General features: G+C 36.2%; 2 protein-coding genes across 2 annotated transcripts in view; one reads left to right on the top strand and one right to left on the bottom strand.

The window, feature by feature from the left end:
* LOC131679305 (uncharacterized) overlaps positions 1–20,671 on the top strand; it is a 615,352-nt gene that overhangs the window by 206,448 nt on the left and 388,233 nt on the right. The window lies entirely within an intron of this gene.
* The window catches only part of LOC131679306 (uncharacterized), a 172,644-nt gene that overhangs the window by 76,650 nt on the left and 75,323 nt on the right, over positions 1–20,671 (bottom strand). The window contains exons 7-8 of the mRNA XM_058960014.1: positions 5,946–6,079; positions 4,573–4,717 (exon numbers count right to left, since the gene is read on the bottom strand). Of these exons, the coding sequence (XP_058815997.1) occupies positions 4,573–4,717; positions 5,946–6,079 (279 nt within the window). The remainder of the gene's footprint in view (positions 1–4,572; positions 4,718–5,945; positions 6,080–20,671) is intronic.

A 20,671-nucleotide genomic window follows, 5' to 3' on the forward strand; every position in this document is an offset into this window, starting at 1 on the left:
TATAATTGTCAATTCATTATCAGACAGACGGCAGACTATAGGAAATAACTAATCATAATTTTTAATAATTAAAATTACAAGACTTTTGGTATTTCAGGCTTGATTGGGTAGTCGTGCTGATAATTTGAATTACTTCATTTTCAGCAAAGTAGGTTTGCCAAATTCTATATGCATGGTTAGTAGACTAGTTGGGTAGGATGGTATAATAAGCCCCACCAGGCTAAAATTTCAGATTTCCATTCCATGGACGACATAATTATCTGAAGCAAATAAATATTTTTATGGCATTTTTCATGTGTTGCAGAACAGCAACTGATACAAACTTTTCAAAAGATGTAAGCTTCCACTCTTTTTCTATAAGCATTTGATTTAATTTGGAACAGTCAGATTTGGCTGAACTGACTACTAAGTGTAATGTTAGAGAAGCTCTTCAAGCCCTTGAAGTGGCTAGCGCCTAACAATACAACTCTATAACGTTCTCGATAGTATGCACCATTATTAGCAAAATAACGTTTTAGTCAATTATGGATCTTAAATAATAAATTGTTTAAGCGGTTACTCTACTGTAAAATTTTAAAGCAATCGATTTTCTATTTATTAGTCTAAAATGTGCTTTAGAATGTAAATAATGATATCCCAAAACATGGAGAACGAAAACAATTCAAAAATATACAAATCTCGACAAACATATGATTACGGCGTATAAGCCAACTGTCAAAATTCACTTTGAGAGGAAATTCTGGACAAACCGTTACTCACCAAGCACAAACGTTGGTAGTAAACGTAAGAGAAAATTTTTCTCTTTCATTAACTGATGTGAACTGTATTCAGCCAGTAACGGTTTGTCCGGAATTTCCTTTCAAAGAGAATTTTGACAGTTGGCTTTTACGCCGTAATCATACGTTTGTCGAGAAATTTTCAATTTTGCCGCAACGCTTCTTATGTATAACCCATATGTACTGCAAACTTTACCCGCGTTTTTCTCGAAACCACTGGCCGGAAATGTAACTCGAACAAATGATTTTTGGTCGCTTTGACATTTTCACAGTATATTCAAAATTGATTTCTCCAGTCACGTACGCAGGATTAATTTTTTTATTGCTTACCTTTTTATTGATTAACGATTTTGTGTAGATTTTTATGACATTTTCTGCGTTTTATCACTCAAAACTGCGCCATTTCGCATAAAATCAAAATATCGAAAAAATCCTACGTACATCGCTATTGACATAAGGAATCAGAAAAACTTTAGTTTTTGGCGCTAGGTAAAAAATCACAGGAGATAGATTTCCGACCATGGACCCCTTCCAAAAACGCGCATGAGGTGAAAATGCTGCAGAGCCGCCATCTTGTGATGAAATTGCTCGAAAAAATTATTTTATTTGATACAATACTTATGTTATAAATCCCATTCAACAAGATGTCGATTCACCATTTTATTGAGCAATAAAAAATATTCTCGAGATAATCAGACTATTAAATGGCATAAACAGTGAATTTTAAATTAACTTTATTGCACAGTTTTTTAATATAGCCGTGTATTGCTGATCAGAACGCAGCAATGCAAATGGCAGCATCATGTTACCGGAAGAAGACAAAAATATGAAAAAAAATTTCATGCTTCTCCTGCACACATTTCGTTATTTTCAATCCTCTCTTCGGCTTTCTTCTGGATAAATATGGCTCCCTTTGCTCGCAATAAAGATGGCAATAAATAAGCCAGTTTATCAGGTAGGAAAGACAAGCACGGTCGAACTACACTAATAAAATAAAATACCAATTAATGCGTCGAAAACTACGCATTTTCAATAAAAGTGGAATAACCCATTAAGTGGGTAAAGAGTTCGTATCCATAAATGAATACAGCTCTTGTACGTCAACGTGGGTATGCTTTACCCTTTATTTTTCGCAGAACTGTTGCAACAAAACGAGTGAAAAATATCCATTTATGAAAATCGCGCCAGAATGAAAAATACTGTCAATACAATTATTTCTGAATTAAAAAAACATAAAATAACATTCATTTCACATTATTGTCTCCTTAACTACTTAACAAAATAAAACTGCCAACTGGATATATTTTTGGTGGCTAGATCTTTTGGCTGCTCTAAAAATGCCAAACTTGCGCATATTTGCAACATCCTCAGTAGTTTAAACAGCCGTTTTTACGAGCATTGCCGAAATGTTCCGTTTCCGCCACGTACTCAGATGCAGGCCGGTAATTTGCAGGTTCCGCTACGAACCTTAGTTTGCAGGTTAACTCGCTTAAAATAATTCTTGACTTTTCACTCATTATTAAAATCAGTATATCCATTGACATTATCTTATCGAGTAGTTGTGAAATGAATAAAAAGCACCCATTGTTAGAAGCAAAAAATACCCATTTTTGACAGTTCGAATAACTTCCGAAAATGGGCAATTTGAATACTTAAAATGGGTAAAGTTTTTTTACCGTGTTTATCTACCCGCATTTTTTTTATTCGTTCTTTCCTTCTCTCTACACGCTTGATTCTAATTGCACATCAAAGGGTTACAGTAGACTTGGATAAATTGAGATCAATTCAATCAATTCAGATCAAAGTTGTTTTTGTGAATTAGAAGCAGAACTACAATAGGAATTGTTTTGATTCTTTTCTTTTTGCTTATCGCTAAGAGAATAAGCGGGACCATTTCATTCGTTAATATAAATCGATAACATATTTTGACGAATTATTGCCCATATATCTATTGTATCACACATCAAAGAAAGTAAATAACGGAAGAAAATTATTGTTTTAGGGGATAGATCCAAACAAATGATAATTGGATATAGATCGTAAAATGCAATATTTTATGAATTTTCCTACACTCGTGGTTAGCAAATTGAATCAGACAACAGCTTAGAAATTAGCTCCACAAATACTTTAAGCTAAGAGTAAATAATTGATTTTAAATATGTGCAATGTTCCAATAAGAATGAAATCACATAAAACATCTGAACACAAAATATTTTGAAATTTATTGTGAACACACAACGGTGATCAATATATTTATTTCGATTTTTGGCATATGCATCAATAGTTCTGAACAACCGGTACGTTATTCCAAAACATTGCTTGAACCGCGAATCAGAAAAGAATACGACATAAATATGGAATACGTCATATTAAAATATTAATTAACTCTATAGAAATAATAACAGGTATAAGATTCTGTCAGTTGTTGTAATAATCATAAGTTAGTTTGAAGCAAAATTGCGTATAAACGGCACAAATAGTTACAGGGTGTTGGTAAAAATATATTGCTAGGATGTTTTAAACTCTCATTTATGTTTTAATGTACTTATTATTTTATTCATAAAATCATAGAAATTTTGTTAGCAAATAAAATCGTTCCAATTTGCATTGATGCATTATAGAAATATATCTATATTCTGTCTGCCACAGTGCAAAAAAAAAAAATATAAGGCTCGTGAATATAAATGATCATTCTGTCAAAGTCTTTGTTTACTTCTTATTTAAACCTCGCTGAAAAACGTGTATAATTTTAATTCGCAGGCCTTAAAAGCTTAAAAGCCAACTGTCAAAATTCTCTTTGAATGGAAATTCTGGACAAACCGTTACTCGCCAATCACAGATGTTGGCAGTAAAGAAAAAAGAAATATGTTCTCTTCCATTAACTGCTATGAACTGTGTTTATCCAGCGACGGTTTCTCCGGAATTTCCTTTCAAAGAGAATTTTGACAGTTGGGTTTTAACCAGTAATCATATTTTTGTCGAGAAGTAACTATCATGGCACCAATTACAACCGATGGTTCAGCCACCTCTAACTCGACGAGCGCCTATTCAAACTGAATAAAAACATGCATATGTATATCAATTTATTTTCTTTTGTGCATATTATGTCACTACAAAGTACTGTACATCATCGGCCAACTTTCAACTATCCAACACGTTAAAGTTCTATGTTCAGAAACATATCGGCAACAAGTTGACAAAATTTTACTGCAAGAAAATATCGGAATGAATTTACTCATTTTCTTTAACTTGAATTTGTTGTTTTTTAACATTGACGTGTAACGCAGATCAGAACGCAGCCATATAAATGACAGCATCGTTTGATTAAAGCTTACCAAATATTTTAGACCGGTTTAAAAGTTAGTCCGGTTTAAAAACAGTTAGTACGGCTTTGTGCTTACGGCTATAAGAGTACTACCGACAGCTCTTTATGAAGAATTCGCCACCAGTGCACAAAAAAAATGCTTTTTTCGATTTCTTCCGTTTAATTAAACGGAAGACATCACAAAAAAGGGTTTAATATAACACATAACATATAACATTTAATATAATATAACATGGCCACTTTTCGAGGTTTTATCAAATGAATCTAAATTACACATACACTGAATAGCACGAAGAACAGCGTAGTTGGTTAATCGATTACCTTGTACGCAGCTCAGCTGGGTTCAATTCCCAACCCCGCACATAGGGTTAGAAATTTAAAAAAAGAGACTTTTCTAACCCAAAAGAGGCGAATGACCCTTCGGTTAAATCCTCTTTAATCGGAATAAAACAAAAAACAAAAACTACTTACACAATTAACGACCGGTGGCAACAAGGAGGCCGAAATGGCCACACCGATCAGCGGTCCAGCCGACCCTTGTAGTAATGCAACCGCAACGCCACTGCCAGATGTAAGCGCCCACAGAATTCCCATCCACAGTGAGCGAGCATTTCCACTGGTTGAAGGAATTTACGAGAGAGAAAAAAAAACGTTAGTTAAACAGATAGAAAGCGATAGATAGATAATCACTTATTGCTAAAAAAATGGAATCGATGTTTACAGAAATGAAATTGAAATATCCGTGCAGTTTGCTTTCGATCATGACGACGCCAATAAGGATGAATTTTTGCTTGTGTATTTTGCTCTCGCTTTTGTTTGATCTAAATGATTCGAGGAAATTGTTATACTAATTGGAATTTCGCTTGCACTTTTGCAATTCTTTTATTTGACGCCGGGCCGGTGGTTCCATTCGTGGTAAATTCAGGCTCTGAACCAGAAGGATTCCTAACCACAGACTGCTATCCATCTTTCCATTATTCTAGACAAGTCTAAGCCCACAGAAAAGACTGTTTTACATCGTTTCAAAAATTTATAAAAAATCAACAAATGCACGACAAAATTTTAAGTTCGAAACAGATGATCTTCAATTTTAATTTTAGTTTATTTATTTATTAATTCATTACTTGATATTTTTAGGTATGGAAAAACCCCTTTGAGTGAAACAGATGATATTCAGATGAAGTTTTAAAGAAGAGAAGCCGACTACTGAAACGCACTGTAGTAAATTAATAAGTCCTACTGAACCACATTTTCATACCATAAGATATCCCCAAACATTCAACCCAAGCACACCTCACTCTATCAAAATAAGCGACGTTAAATTTTAAACGTATCTAAATTTCATCCATTGATGCTTTTATTGCCAGCTAATTCCGAAAGGAACAATTACAAATGCTTTAGAAAGCATAATGAATTTTCACTGGAAAACTAATGTATAGCTAGCAGCACTAGCGCAAACTGGGACAAACCTCTTTTCGTTTGCTCTGTGGGCAGAATTTTCACATTCCATTCCTGTGTTAAATATACATAATCCTACGTATTTTCTTTTAATTAATTTTCTACGTATCCTCACCCGATGGATCCTGCCGACTTTTGGTTTGCCTCAACCGGTGAGCTTTATGTTTGACTAAGAAATTTAACACTGCCATAATTTCGCAATCTACTGGTGAGCAATGAGAATTCCTAATTTCAATTATTTAGCAACCATTTTCAGTATGCACCTCGCCACTGGGACCAGTAATTCCAATGAATCTCAGCAAACCGATTACCACCGTCGTCGTCGTCGTCGCCATGGAAAATCAATGATCCTAAAAACGTGCCAAATAAATCTGTCCGCTACTTACCGCCCCTTCATTTCCTCGGTCGGAAAGTCGCCGAAGCCCCACGGCATGTCGGTTGTGCCCAGGATCAAACCGAAAATAAATCCAAACAAGACGGAGATGAACATTCCGAGGCCCAACGCGATGAAGCCGACCTTCTGAAAATATGAAATAATAAACAAACGGATGAAAAGAATCGCTTTCAATAACGGATAAAGCACAGCGCGAAAGTTTCGGGTGGGTCACATGAAAATTGGAGTGTAATTTTATTTGCAGGACTGCCTCAAAGCTAGAAACTCGAACTAAGCAACATGGAATCAGTGCGATCCTTTCGAAGACGGGGATTGTTTTGGGTACCCTAGAGCCAGAATGACGTACGCATTTCACTAAGTCTACTGAGTAAAGCCATGTCAAGTGATCCTCGAATTTTTCGCAAAATCACCGATCTTCATGAGGTATATTTTATTGTATAGGGATTATGGTGAATAGCTTTTGGTATAAATATTTCGTTACAATTCCTTTTTTTCTTTAAGATATTAACCCTTAAACTTTATTGCATGATAAAATTGAAAATTTTATATCTCAAAAACTACTGAAGATAATTCAATGAATTTTTGCACACTTATGGCATGATATTTGCACTATCTTATAAAAATATTTTTACTTTATAATTGCGTGAATAACGGTACTTTGCATCTATTTAAAATTTTCAATTGTATTTTTTCTTGTGTTCTTCACGCTAAAAAATTTCAAAACGTATGTTAAGTTATGCGGCAATCTTTCACCTTCAATAATCTGTATTTATAATTTTTCATTTTTGTTCCTATCGAGAGTTATGGAGGATTTTGTAACAGTGCGCTGTTTCAACGCACGGCCCACTTTGATGCAGCTCGCGAGAACGTTCATATTGGCAACGTCGCACGTCACTACGTCAGAAAGCGCATCGTGTAGGAAGTGCGCATCGCATGACTAAAAGAAACCATATCTCTCGATTGGCGCAAAAGGGCAAACTTTTCAATACGAATTATCGAAGGTAATTTTTTTCCGGATATTTTGAGATGCGTTAAATTTTTTTGACTGAAGTGCACAACGAAAATTATCGTTGTTAAATATATTTTTTATTATTATAATTTAATGCTACTAACGATTAACATCTTTAAAAACACTTTTGTTAGTCAAAATACATCTACGTTATATCCAAATTCTTTTTTAGTCTACAACATTACTATATGAAAGTGGAAAATCTTGTGCCAACAGCATTTTATTTCACGTTTTTATTTTCACCGAGTGAACAACGATGTGTCTTTTGAAAAAAGTTTACATAAAATCTGTTGTTCAATCGCATCGATGTTGGGGTTTTTTATCACTATTGCTTCTGTTAATTCTGTTGATTGGTGGTTCTCCAAGTTCTGGTACGATATTATTTATTTTTGTCGAATTTCAATTATTCATCAACGATCTATATTTCAAAATCCTCGTTACAGTTTTCCGCATGTACCTGTTGAGTCATCGAATATTCCAGTTCCATTACTTTGGCAAACACTATAAGAAGAAAAATTAAACGCGTAAATTTTCCTATATTTTAAACGCGTCATAGTGGAACCCATTACTATAAACATTGGATGTAAAATCGAAAATTTAAGGAAAATTGTGTTTTGCTCATGTCCATATTTATTTTCGTTGTATTTTTTGCGCCCATTACGACATATGCTACACATGTGTTGACCAATATAATTTTTAAATTTATCACTCCACATGGATGCCATAAAAACAAGATACGACGAACATATTTATGATTTTTTTTTAACGGAATACATCATTCGTGTGATCGACCCATATTTATAACATAAATCAATCGAATGTTTTTTTGAGCAAATATTGTATATCTTGAGATAATATAGCATTTCGTCCAGTTCTCTCTATATGGGAAACACCCAAGTGCGATCGAAACAAAAACAAACGTCAAAACGTTTTCTCACTCGCACTGATGCAAATTAAATGAGCGCGTAATTTAACGCACGACCCGATGACGCATGGCTGAAAAGGCGCTATGTGGATTTAAGAAAAGATTCACAATCTACCTCTTAGACAGAACCAAGTGAAAATAAAACGTGGTGAAGTATGTCAATTTGTGAAAAATATGCTAACGCAGATTAAAACATGCCCACTGCTCAACTTTGCTCATCGGCTGGCAATAACCGAGCGCACTTGTCCGAGGTATTGAGTGACAGAAAATTAAATAACTCTTGAACAATATAATAACGCTAAAGAGCATGCAAATTACTCAGAAAACATTCACTTTCAATTATCCATAAAGAAAAGCTTGTCTTTTTGCTTTAATCTCAGAGATGCCAATTTTGAACATGAGATACGCTCCTTCAAAGCGATGCGCATTAGGACGTTGCGACGTGCGGCATTGCCAATATGTACGTTCTCGCGGGTTGCATCAAAATGGGCCATGCGTTGAAACAGCGCACAGTTACAAAATCCTCTATAACTCTCGATAGGAACAAAAATGAAAAATTATAAATACAGATTATTGAAGGTAAAAGATTTTTGCATAATTTGACATAAGTTTTGAAAATTTTTAGCGTGAAGAACACAAGAAGAAATACAACTGAAAACTTTAAATAGATGCAAAGTACCGTTATTTACACAATTATAAAACAAAAACATTTTTATAAGATAGTGCAAATATCATTCCATAAGTGTGCAAAAATTCATTGAATTATCTTCAGTAGTTTTTGAGATACAAAATTTTCAATTTTATCATGCAATAAAGTTTAAGGGTTAATATCTTAAAGAAAAAAAGGAATTGTAACGAAATATTTATACCAAAAGCTAATCACCATAATCCCTATACAATAAATTATACCTCATGAAAATCGGTGATTTTGCGAAAAATTCGAGGATCACTTGACATGGCTTTACTCTACTATGATTGTGTGACAAAATCAGAACAGTCAGGTCTTTAGATAATATTCCCGCAAAGCTCAAATATGTAAGCTGCTATAACCGTTCACAGCTAGTCAGATGTAAGACAATCTCGATAAGACAGTGAATTTTTGACTAGATGCACAGGGATTATTGGTGCTCTAACGGCCGACAATAGTTCAATTTTGTCTTCTGGAATGTCCATGGACGCCTCAAAATATTTTGGTATTCTTGTTATATACTTTCAAGGAATTATCCCTCTTGAAAGACAAGAAAATATCTGTTGCGTTTTTAACTTTAGCAAACAAGATAAAGCATTCTTTCAAATATACATTTGACCTACATCGTTCTAAATCTGAATGCTATTTAAAAAACCTGTTTTAATCCACCTAGTGGTGCAATTGTGCCTTTCTCATTTATCCAAACTACACGGAAAGAATTGTTCACAAAACCCAAACCCAAAACAATCACGTTTTTACGTTATGGAAACATGACCATTAACAAAAATCATGTGTTTCATAATAATTTTCAATTTCCCTTCAATAACGCCCGAATAACGATTATTTTAGTGAAAGTTTTTGATTTTGTTTTGTGTCACGGTTTCCGCCAAGCTATTTCTAATGTGATTTCCAGTACGCGAACTAGTTCACAAGTTTATGTCACAAAACCAAAGGTTGGCTCATGATGATTTTAATAGATATAGGAGTCTTAGCTCACAAAATCACAGTATTCTGGATATGTTCTCGTGAACTATTTCACGAAATTCAAAATTTTATTCATGAATCCATTCAATACTCGTGAACTAATTCATGATCTTTATTATATTAGGTACGATCCAATATCCGTGCTCGTGAAATAGTTCACAAAATCATCAAATATTATTCATGTATTCGTGATCTGGTTCATGATGCCTAGTACATGATTTACAATCTATTTTGTGTGCTGGTGATATTTAGAAGATATCGCTAATCATTTACAATTTTATGCAACATGATAATGAAATTTTCACGTGAACTCTCACAAAATTTGGAGAATTATTCATGGAATATTTTTTATTCCATGCACTGTTTTATGAAATGTCCAGCTGCTAGCGACCATAGTAATAGACACGAGCATTAGATATAAAAAAAACTATTAGGACCTCGAACATCGTTATTCGTTTGATAAGGTTAATGGTGATGTCTCGGTAGAAAATTAAAACTGCGCTGAGAATCCCAAATAATGTGCGTGATATAATTTACAGAACAAGATATCGCGAATCAGTCATATTTTTATGATCCAGTTCATATTGTCAGGTTAGTCCGAATAAAAAACCGATAGTAACCAAAAAGAAATAGATCACAATTAGACGTAGAAAATTTACGAATACCATAGTAAAATTTCTGATATCATGAACATTAGTCATATTAATCTTCGTGTCAAATTTACGATAACATGAACAGACATTACGAAAATTATGACTAAGATCCTGAAATTATGAACATGAATTACTCTATACAGGGTGTTTGGTTCATGGTTGCGAACCTCTCGAGGAGTGTTTGACTGTCATATTTGGAGAAAAAAATTGTTCTACACATACCATCAAATCTCAACCATTACAAAGTTATTGAACTTTTTGTGTTAAAAACTTATTTGTCTTAAAATACCTCTAACTCAAAAAGTATACATTGTATTTCAAATATTTTAGGTTCACTGGAAAGGTGAGAAAATTTTGCATTGAGCGATGTCGTCACATGTTTCAGTAAATGAGTATAAGTAGCCTTTTCAAAGTAATTTATTGAAAATTAAACAATTTTAATCGATTTTTCGTTCATTTCTTGAAAATCCTAATAGTTAACCTCATCATTTTAATAATCCAGATCGTTAGTCTTGAAGAGCTGCATAATTCGTTCTCTGACATGATACACTTACCTTTTCTTATTTTCATGAGTTTGGGTTATTCAACTTGGATATTTTTATCTCATTTTCACTAATACCTGCTCTAATTGAAAAAGTATGGCACTTATTGTACTTTTTTTTCTTTTTATTCGAAAGCCAGGAAAATTTCACAGAGAAAAATGTATCAATACCTTTCAGTTAAGTGAATTTAGTGTTCTTTTAGAAGTAAATTAGTTTAAAGTTAGTGCTATTATTAACATTTTCGATAATTTTCGATAATTAGTAAATAATAAACATCACCATTATTATCATGGAAATAATGCATCTCAGCAAGTTCTACAGTTCTTCCTTTGATTCCATCCAATTATCTCTTTTGGTTTCGACGCAAAATCGTTTTTATCACATCGTTTCATATGCAAAAATAACGATTTCGAACCCACTACATTTGTGGCTAGGTCATGCTGTGTTAACTATTAAATAGCAACAAAATGAAAAGAGATATAGACAAAGCGTCAAATAAAAAGTTATAGAGAACATTAAGGGGCATCAAATGAACAAGAGTAACGATAAATTTTGTTGATTAATAATTAGAATAATTAAAAAACTCTCCAAAAACACAAATTTTGAGTTATTTCGTTAGTAAAAAATCATTTAGTACACTTAACTAAAAGACATTTTCTCAGCCTTCCAATGAAATCTTGTAAATAACGATATAAAGCATATTTTTTAGATTAGAGTCTTTTAAGCACTTGCAAGTCGGTTACAGGAAAAGTATGGTAATGAAATTACAAATAAATGAGAAGAGATAGGAGTATGACGTCCAAGAACAAATTATGAATCGTCCTAAAACCCAGCTTTTGGATAAAGGATGTTGCTATAATCATTCTTCATTATTTCGAGAAAATTAGCAAAAACCTCCTCAAAAACACTAACTTTTAACTACTTTACAGCTAAAAGGTAAATAAAACTAATTAACTAATAGATATGAAAACACCATTCAATAGGAAATTTTCTCACCTTTCGAATGAAACTAAAACATTTAAAATATAAAGTATACTTTTAAAGTTAGAGGTATTTTAAGACAAATAAGTTTTTTACACAAAAAGTTCAATAACTCTGTAACGATTGAGATTTGAGGGTATGTGTAGAACAATTTTTTTCTACAAATATGACAGTCAATCACTTCTCGAGAGATTCTTAACCATGAACCAAACACCCTGTATATGACAAAAATATTACTATAACATGAACAGCAGTTACAAAAATCGCGACTTAGATCCTGAAATCATGAACATGAATCACTCTACTCATAACTAAAATATCACAATAACGTGAAAATAAATTACAAAAATCGCGAATAAGATACTGAAATCATGAATTTTAATCCCGGTAGTCTGACAGAAATATGCGATAGTAAACTCATGAATAAGATAGCACAATAACGTGATGAAAAATCACAAGAATCGCGAATAGGCTCTTGAAATCATGAACATCATTTGACTGTCGGCTGTATATTCCCAAATCATGAACTAGAATCACAACAAAAACTAAACATGTCAAGGGAACAACAACAGTACCCTAACCAAACATTCTAATGTAACGCCATGTATATATTCGGGGCGAACTAGTTTTTTGAAAATACAAATAGTTTCATGAATTCGAGGTTAATTATTCATAATTTCAGGAGCTGGGTCACGGTTTTCGTAAAATGTTCAGTTCACAAAATTGTGACCTTTTGTTCATGAATTTTTGACTGGTTTTTTCGTGTACGTTTCCATGGCTGGTTATGTTCAATATAATGGTGGAAATGTACATACATACAATGGATCGATAGCCACGAACTTGAGAAGCTATGTGTCGTAGCTGAAACACTTGAACCCAGCAGCGGATCCAGGAGGAGGGTTGGGAGGTCCGGACTCCGCCAAAAAGTTTCAACTTGTTAACAAATTTTAAATTATTTTCAATTTTAAAGTAGTTTTCAAACTCAAAATCAGTTCAAACCAAATTTTTCACTGGTTTTACAGACCTACTAGGGAAGTTTATTTAGGAGGAACTAGGAAATTTTCTTCGAGGGGGAGGGGGGGAGTGGTAATTGATGAGGAACGGTGGGTTTAGAGAAGGATGGTGTGTGATTGGTGGATAGACCGGGATTAGGTTGACGATGTTCAGATTAATTGCATATATGGATATAGGGTTATGTGCCTATTATGGCAGTAGAGCCTATTGTGACCCTATTTCGTACCCCTTGGTTTCGAACCAAGCATATGAGATAATGACACTATCGATTTGGCTAAAACAGGTGAGAAAAAATAAGCTCAAGTTATATTCTTTATTTGTTGTGCACATATGTATTAAGAACTATCCTCTAAATCCAACTTTTAATTAAAACAAAATCACCTTATTTCCGTTATTCAAGCACAAATATACTAAACATTGCACTGATACATACCTTTATTTTAGCTGGAGAACCTTTTTACGATAATTTCACTTTAAAATCACTCGTCAAACACTAGAATAGGCCTAGTGTTATAATAGGATAAAACTAAATACGGGGGTTTCTATTATTGGCATGTTTTGCTGATACACTACCACAATCAAAACCAACTTTTTGTATCCATCATACAGAAAAGAATCACCAGTGCGACCAAACCAAAACATGAACTTGTAAATATAATGTAATGCAATTTCAGGTATAAGTAATCAATTACTTCAAGTTATTCAGCTAATTGTTGATTGCAGATATTTTATTTTCATCTGCACATACAATTCGGATCGGGAGAAAGCAATGTGTGATGTGAAACTTGTCATTCCAGTAGCTAACCTTCGAATGGTTTTTTTCTGTGTGCGCAATTCTGGGCGCTCTTTTACTAACAGCTGATGAGTTTCATTGATGTGCGTGATGTTTACGTTTGTTTTGATCGGCTGAAAAAAGCAGAATGATTCGTTTTACAAATCACACGTTGGCGTCCATGATCTGCATACCTAGTTAGAATCGACACAAATGGAATATGAGGCATTGCGTTTCAACTAGATTGTTTTTCGATGAGGTGGAAATTGGCACACCCATGAGGCGATAATTGGATCGTTGAGGTGGGAATAGATGCACAGAATGGAACATTTATTTTCATTTATGCTGAAAATTTAGGCAATTCTGCTAAAAAAGCATTATATAGATGTTTAAGAAACAGTACACTGATACTTCATTCTGAGAAAGGTTATAGATAATATGGCTTCTTTTCCCTAATGGTGCCAAAATAGGCTCATCACCCTATCCATTCTATATGAGAAATCCAAAAAAGTAAGGTGAACTTATAAATATGTGACATCACTTTTTCACTTAAACTACCATAACAAACGAACAAAACGCACCAGGGCTTCTAAATTTCGAGAAACATCGTTGATTAAGCTTCAAGACAAACGCTAAAAAAATGGTGCAGTTTGTTTGAATAGAAAAAAAAGTTATGCTGAGAAATTAGGGTGAACGTATAAATGTAGGACACACTGTATTTTCCCATGAAACCAATGTCAAAAACTTCAAACAAAGTGGGCGGAGGTCTAAAATTGTCCAAATGATATGAAATTTGGTATCTGAGTTTACTTTGCTATTTTCACAATAGGAGGCCTTTAAGATTTAAAAAATGAGTCTTTTTTTGCAATACTCTAATGCGGGTGCGAGGGTGACCAAGAGGAGGGGGATGATTGAAAGATGGAGGTGTTAGGGCAAGTGGGGGGGGGGGGCGATACTACACCGAACTGCATATTATACCTTCTATTTGAGACTTGTTTTGAGAAAATCGGTTCGGTCATCTCCGAGTAACCGATGCGCAATTGTTGGTCACACACAGACATACACACATACGAATGCACATGTTTTCCGAACTCAACGAAGTGAATCGAATGGTATGAGAGTGTCGGCCAACAATTTCAAGCAATTTGTAACTCATTTTTATTATTTTTGCATCATTTATACATATATTGATTACCGGTTTATATGGAAATTTCGCATGTGGCCGCATACTTCAACCTGTAACACAGCAACCAGATCTCCGATTCAAAGAGAATTCAACAGCATTCAATAGGAATATTCTAGCTTTTATTTGAGACTGATTTTGTGAAAATCGAGTCTGACATTTCAGAGAAGCAGATGTGAATTCAACTCAAGAACATAACCACTTTCCCGAAGCTTCCGGTTCCGCCGAAGTTGTCCATATTATATTATATTATATTATATTATATTATATTATATTATATTATATTATATTATATTATATTATATTATATTATATTATATTATATTATATTATATTATATTATATTATATTATATTATATTATATTATATTATATTATATTATATTATATTATATTATATTATATTATATTATATTATATTATATTATATTATATTATATTATATTATATTATATTATATTATATTATATTATATTATATTATATTATATTATATTATATTATATTATATTATATTATATTATATTATATTATATTACAGTTCAGTCCTAGCTTATGTGGATTGTTGTAACGTTGAATAAACAGTATTTATCTGCGCATAAGCGGGACCAAACCTTCAAAATTCTTTTTTGGCAACGCGAAAGCCGAATGCCACTGGCAGCTGCCAACAAAGGAACCCGTAACAAACTCAACCTTTTATCAAAAACAACAAAAACCGGCTATGTTGTGACGGCTACTAACTTTCCAAGCCACATATCAACTACCGAACGTTTAATTTTATCGTTCGCCCGTACTAGACGACTGGATCACGTCCGGGACAGACTTTCGTGTGTTCGTTTGAAATTTAGTCACACATTCTATATGAAATTAATGTTTTTTGAATTAAATGGTGGCCTTTGATCTCGCCTTGAGTGCGGTTAATGTGTCCGTATAATGCCTGTATTAAGCTTTACCGGATTGAGTGCCATATTTTCTTCTGGGAGTTTTCATGCCAAAATTCATTTTTCGATAATATACCATTAACAAAGAAATTTAGAGGTTACTTACTTAATTTCTATAACTCGTTGAATTATCAAAAATAAATATGCGTGTTGCTAGTGGTATGTTGGCTATGATAGCGTTTTGGTCATGTATCTCCCAACGACGCTTGGTCCGCGTTGGCTAACACTGACCATTTATGAATATGGTGATCCCACTCATCAGTAAAGGAGCAGATGCGTTTGCCAAAAACTATCGGCTTATAGTACGCAAAGCATTGCACCGCTCTCCATGTTGATTATTCAAATTGAACTGGAATATAGTTTGGACACACAATCCACCGCAGTTGCCCAACCCACGAACCGACCGACACTACTAGACACATTTCCCGGCGAGCTTATCCACACCAATAAACATTGCGTGGTTCGGATGTTCGTTGCCGACTAAAATGTTGCTGTAAATGCATACTTTCCGCAGCGTGCAAAGTTTTTGCAAAATTAATGAGGTTCACTCTTTTGCTTTGAGGTATCTAGCAACAGCAGCAGCAGGAGCAGTGCTGGATACCGCTGGCTGGTGCCGTTTGCGATTAATTTTGCAAACTTTTCAGCATTACTAGTTGGTTTCGGCAAACGATCAAACGAATTCGCGTTGGGGTGGTTCTATCGCAGTGTAAAGGAGCGAAGGGAACATTCTATTCAAGCAAAACGTATTGTTTCCAAAATCGTGAGATCTTGAATCATCACTTCTTTACTTTGAAAAACAGGGCATAACTGTGTCTATGTGTGTTCATGCTGCGACTGCTTGACAGCTATGTTTTTTTTTTTTTTATTCAAATCGTTTATTTGATAAGGCACGTTGCGTTAGCTTAAAGGTGCCAATTTTGTTTTGTTTTACATTTTAAATTGCTTAAAACTAGGGGATTACATATTGATTTTTTTAAAATGAAACTAATGCGATTTTATAGCTATCTTATATATCTACACAAGGGGATAATATTGTTTTCGTAAGATTAGGGGGGTCATTTAGTTTTTGTGGCAATATGGTTTGACATTTTTATCAGTGAGATTATTGGAGCAAATAATGTTTAATTAAGGGGGACAATTTTTTACGACTAACTTAAAACTAGGCATAACTAGAGGGCATGATTGAATTTTGTAAAGATTCGTAATTATAGTTATTTTTGTGGGTAGTAGAGTTGGGCAATTTCAACGAGATTATATAATATAATAGTTAAAACTAGAAGAGACAAGAAGAGCTAAATGCTTCGTGATGATATTGGGGGGGGGGGGGGGGGGTAGGGGTGTTACTTCTGGGTATAAGAGTCAGGGGAGAGAGGGTAGACAAAGATGGCAGGGAGAGAAAATTATTTCAGTTTCAGGTATCGTGAGATCAACGGATGGATTACAAACTCGGGTGGCCTTCATCAGGGGAATCATGTACTGGGACGCCGGGTGGTCCTCCTCAAGATGGCAGGGGTTTTTCCAGACGATTTCGTAGTACGGCTCAGATGTGGATCGGCTACATTTCGAGTTAAGCGTGTTATGTTCGTTCCGTAGGTCCCGTGTTTGTTGGCTCATTCGATACAGATGGTTTGATACAGGTGGAAGAGCGTTCTGAGAATGATAAGGAGATAACAAGGGGCAGTTAGACTTGTATATTGATGGTTTTCACAAAGGTGTATATAAGGGACATATAGAGAACATCGCGGCTTGCCAGCACATCTCGAACCGGGACGTTGGTTGGTCTTCCTCGGGCCCGCAGGGTATCCATTAGCCGAGACCTAGCGGAACTGTACTCGGTGCACGCCCAGACAATGTGCTCGATGTCGTGATAGCCGTCGCCACAAGCGCAGATACCACTATCCACGAGCCCAATACGCCGGAGATGTGCATCCAGCGTGTAATGGTTTGCCATGAGTCGGGACATCACACGAATGAAGTCACGACCCACATCCATCCCCTTGAACCAAGGTTTCGTCGATACCTTAGGGATTATCGAATGTAGCCACCTTCCCAGCTCTCCACTGCTCCACGAAGTTTGCCAACTTTCGAGGGTTCTCTGATGAGTAATACTGAAAAATTCGCTGAAGCAAATTGGTCTTTCGTAAACGTCTCCTTCTAAGGCACCCACCTTAGCTAAGGAGTCTGCCTTCTCATTGCCCGGAATGGAGCAATGAGAAGGGACCCATACCAAGGTAATCTGGAAAGAGTTGTCAGATAAAGCACTCAGTAGCTCCCGTATTTTCCCCAAAAAATACGAGGAGTGCTTGCCTTGTTTCATCGAGCGAATAGCGTCAATGGAACTGAGGCTATCCGAAACGATGAAGTAATGGTCTGCGGGTAATGTTTCAATGACTCCAAGGGTATACTGAATGGCAGCTAGTTCTGCGGCGTAAACTGAAGCAGGGTCACTGAGTTTGTAGGAGGCGGTGAACTTTTGATTGAAAATACCGAAGCCAGTGGATCCTTCGAGGTTTGATCCGTCAGTATAAAACATCTTAGAACAGTCGACTTCTCGGAATTTATTATAAAAAATGTTTGGAACCACTTGTGGGCGTATGTGGTCCGGAATTCCACTAATCTCGTCTTTCATGGATGTGTCGAAGAAAACAGTAGATTCAGAAGTATTTATGAAATGCACACGGTTGGGATTGTAAGAAGAAGGGTTAATATTCTGCGCCATGTAGTCAAAGTACAGGGACATGAAACGGGTCTGAGAATTGAGCTCAACAAGCCTTTCGAAATTTTCAATCACGACCGGGTTCAAGATATCGCATCGAATGAGCAATCGATATGAGAGTTCCCAAAATCGATTTTTCAACGGGAGAACGCCCGACAGCACTTCGAGACTCATCGTATGGGTCGACTGCATGCACCCTAAGGCGATACGCAAACAACGATACTGAATTCTTTCGAGTTTGATGAAATGTATGTTCGCGGCGGAGCGAAAGCAGAAGCATCCGTATTCCATTACCGACAGTATCGTTGTTTGATACAACCTAATTAGGTCTCCTGGGTGGGCACCCCACCATGTTCCGGTTATTGTACGAAGAAAGTTGATCCTTTGTTGGCATTTCTGTTTCAGATACCGAATATGGCATCCCCAAGTACCTTTCGAGTCGAACCAGACCCCTAGATATTTTACTGTGAAGACCTGAGCGATAGTTTGACCCATTAATAGAAGCTGTAGTTGTGCTGGTTCACGCTTCCTTGAAAATACAACTAGCTCAGTTTTCTCCGTGGAGAATTCGATACCCAGCTTAATAGCCCAAGCAGACAAATTGTCCAGGGTATTCTGTAATGGTCCTTGTAGATCGACAGCTTTGGGTCCCGTAACAGACACCACGCCATCGTCTGCAAGTTGCCTTAACGTGCAGGAATTGTCAAGACATTCATCAATGTCGTTGACATAGAAATTGTATAAAAGGGGGCTTAGACATGAGCCCTGGGGAAGGCCCATGTAGCTAAATCGTGATGTCGATAAGTCACCATGCGAAAAATGCATGTGCTTTTCCGACAACAAGTTTAGTAAAAAGTTGTTTAAAGTCGCTGAAAGACCATGCTGGTGCAGCTTCTCTGAAAGAATGTTGATCGAAACTGAATCAAAAGCCCCCTTAATATCTAGGAACACTGATGCCATCTGCTCTTTGCTAGCATAGGCCATTTGAATTTCAGTTGAGAGCAACGCAAGACAATCGTTCGTCCCTTTGCCTTTGCGAAAGCCAAATTGTGTATCTGACAGTAAGCCATTTGCTTCGACCCAATTGTCGAGGCGGGATAGGATCATTTTCTCGAACAACTTCCGGATACAGGATAGCATTGCGATCGGACGGTACGAATTGTGGTCGGAGGCTGGTTTTCCTGGTTTTTGGATGGCGATGACCTTCACTTGTCTCCAATCGAGTGGGACAATGTTAGCCTCGAGAAACTTATTAAATAAGTTCAACAAGCGTCTCTTGGCAGAGTCAGGCAGATTCTTCAACAAGTTGAATTTGATTCTGTCTGGCCCCGGAGCTTTATTGTTACACGACAAGAGAGCAAGTGAGAACTCCACCATCGAAAAAGGTGTTTCGTTCGCGCTATCGTGAGGAGACGCGGCGCGGTAAATCTTCTGTGCCGGGGCGGAATCCGGACAAACCTTCTTGGCGAAATCGAATATCCAACGGTTTGAATATTCCACGCTCTCATTAGTACTGTTTCGATTTCGCATACGTCGGGCTGTTCCCCAAAGAGTGCTCATCGATGTTTCTCTCGTTAATCCGTCGACGAACCGGCGCCAATAATCGCGTTTTTTGGCTTTCATCAAACTCTTCATTCGCTTGTCTAACGTCGCGTACTGTCGAAAACTGGCGGGTAACCCGTCGTTCCGGAAGGTCTTAAACGCGGCGGCCTTCTCTGCGTACACGTCTGAGCACTCTTTGTCCCACCATGGATTAGGAGAGCGTTTTTGTATGTTCGCGCCGGGTACTGGCTTAGTCTGAGCTTGATTCGCGCTGTCGAGAATCAAGCCAGCCAAAAAGCTGTACTCTTCCTCCGGAGGAAGTTCTTGGGTAGATTCGATGTTGTCGGATATCGCGGCAGCATAGCTCTTCCAATCGATATTTCGTGTGAGGTCATACGAAATATTGATTGATTTCAATGGCCTTGAACCGTTATTGATTGAGACTACAATCGGCAGGTGGTCGCTGCCGTGGGGATCAGGAATTACCTTCCACGTGCAATTTAACCGCAGCGATGTTGAGCAAAGGGACAAGTCTAAGGCGCTCGGGCGCGCTGGAGGAGCAGGAATCCGTGTCATTTCACCCGTGTTTAAAATTGTCAAATTGAAGTTATCGCAAAGATCCTGAATTAAGGAAGACCGGTTATCATCATAGAGGCAACCCCATGCTGTACCGTGAGAGTTAAAGTCTCCTAAAACTAGTCGCGGTGCTGGCAGGGATTCTAAGATGTCTTGTAGCCGTCGGTGCCCAACCGCGGTGTTGGGGGGAATA

The sequence above is a fragment of the Topomyia yanbarensis genome, chromosome 2 (assembly GCF_030247195.1).
Source record: "Topomyia yanbarensis strain Yona2022 chromosome 2, ASM3024719v1, whole genome shotgun sequence".
NCBI lineage: Eukaryota > Metazoa > Arthropoda > Insecta > Diptera > Culicidae > Topomyia > Topomyia yanbarensis.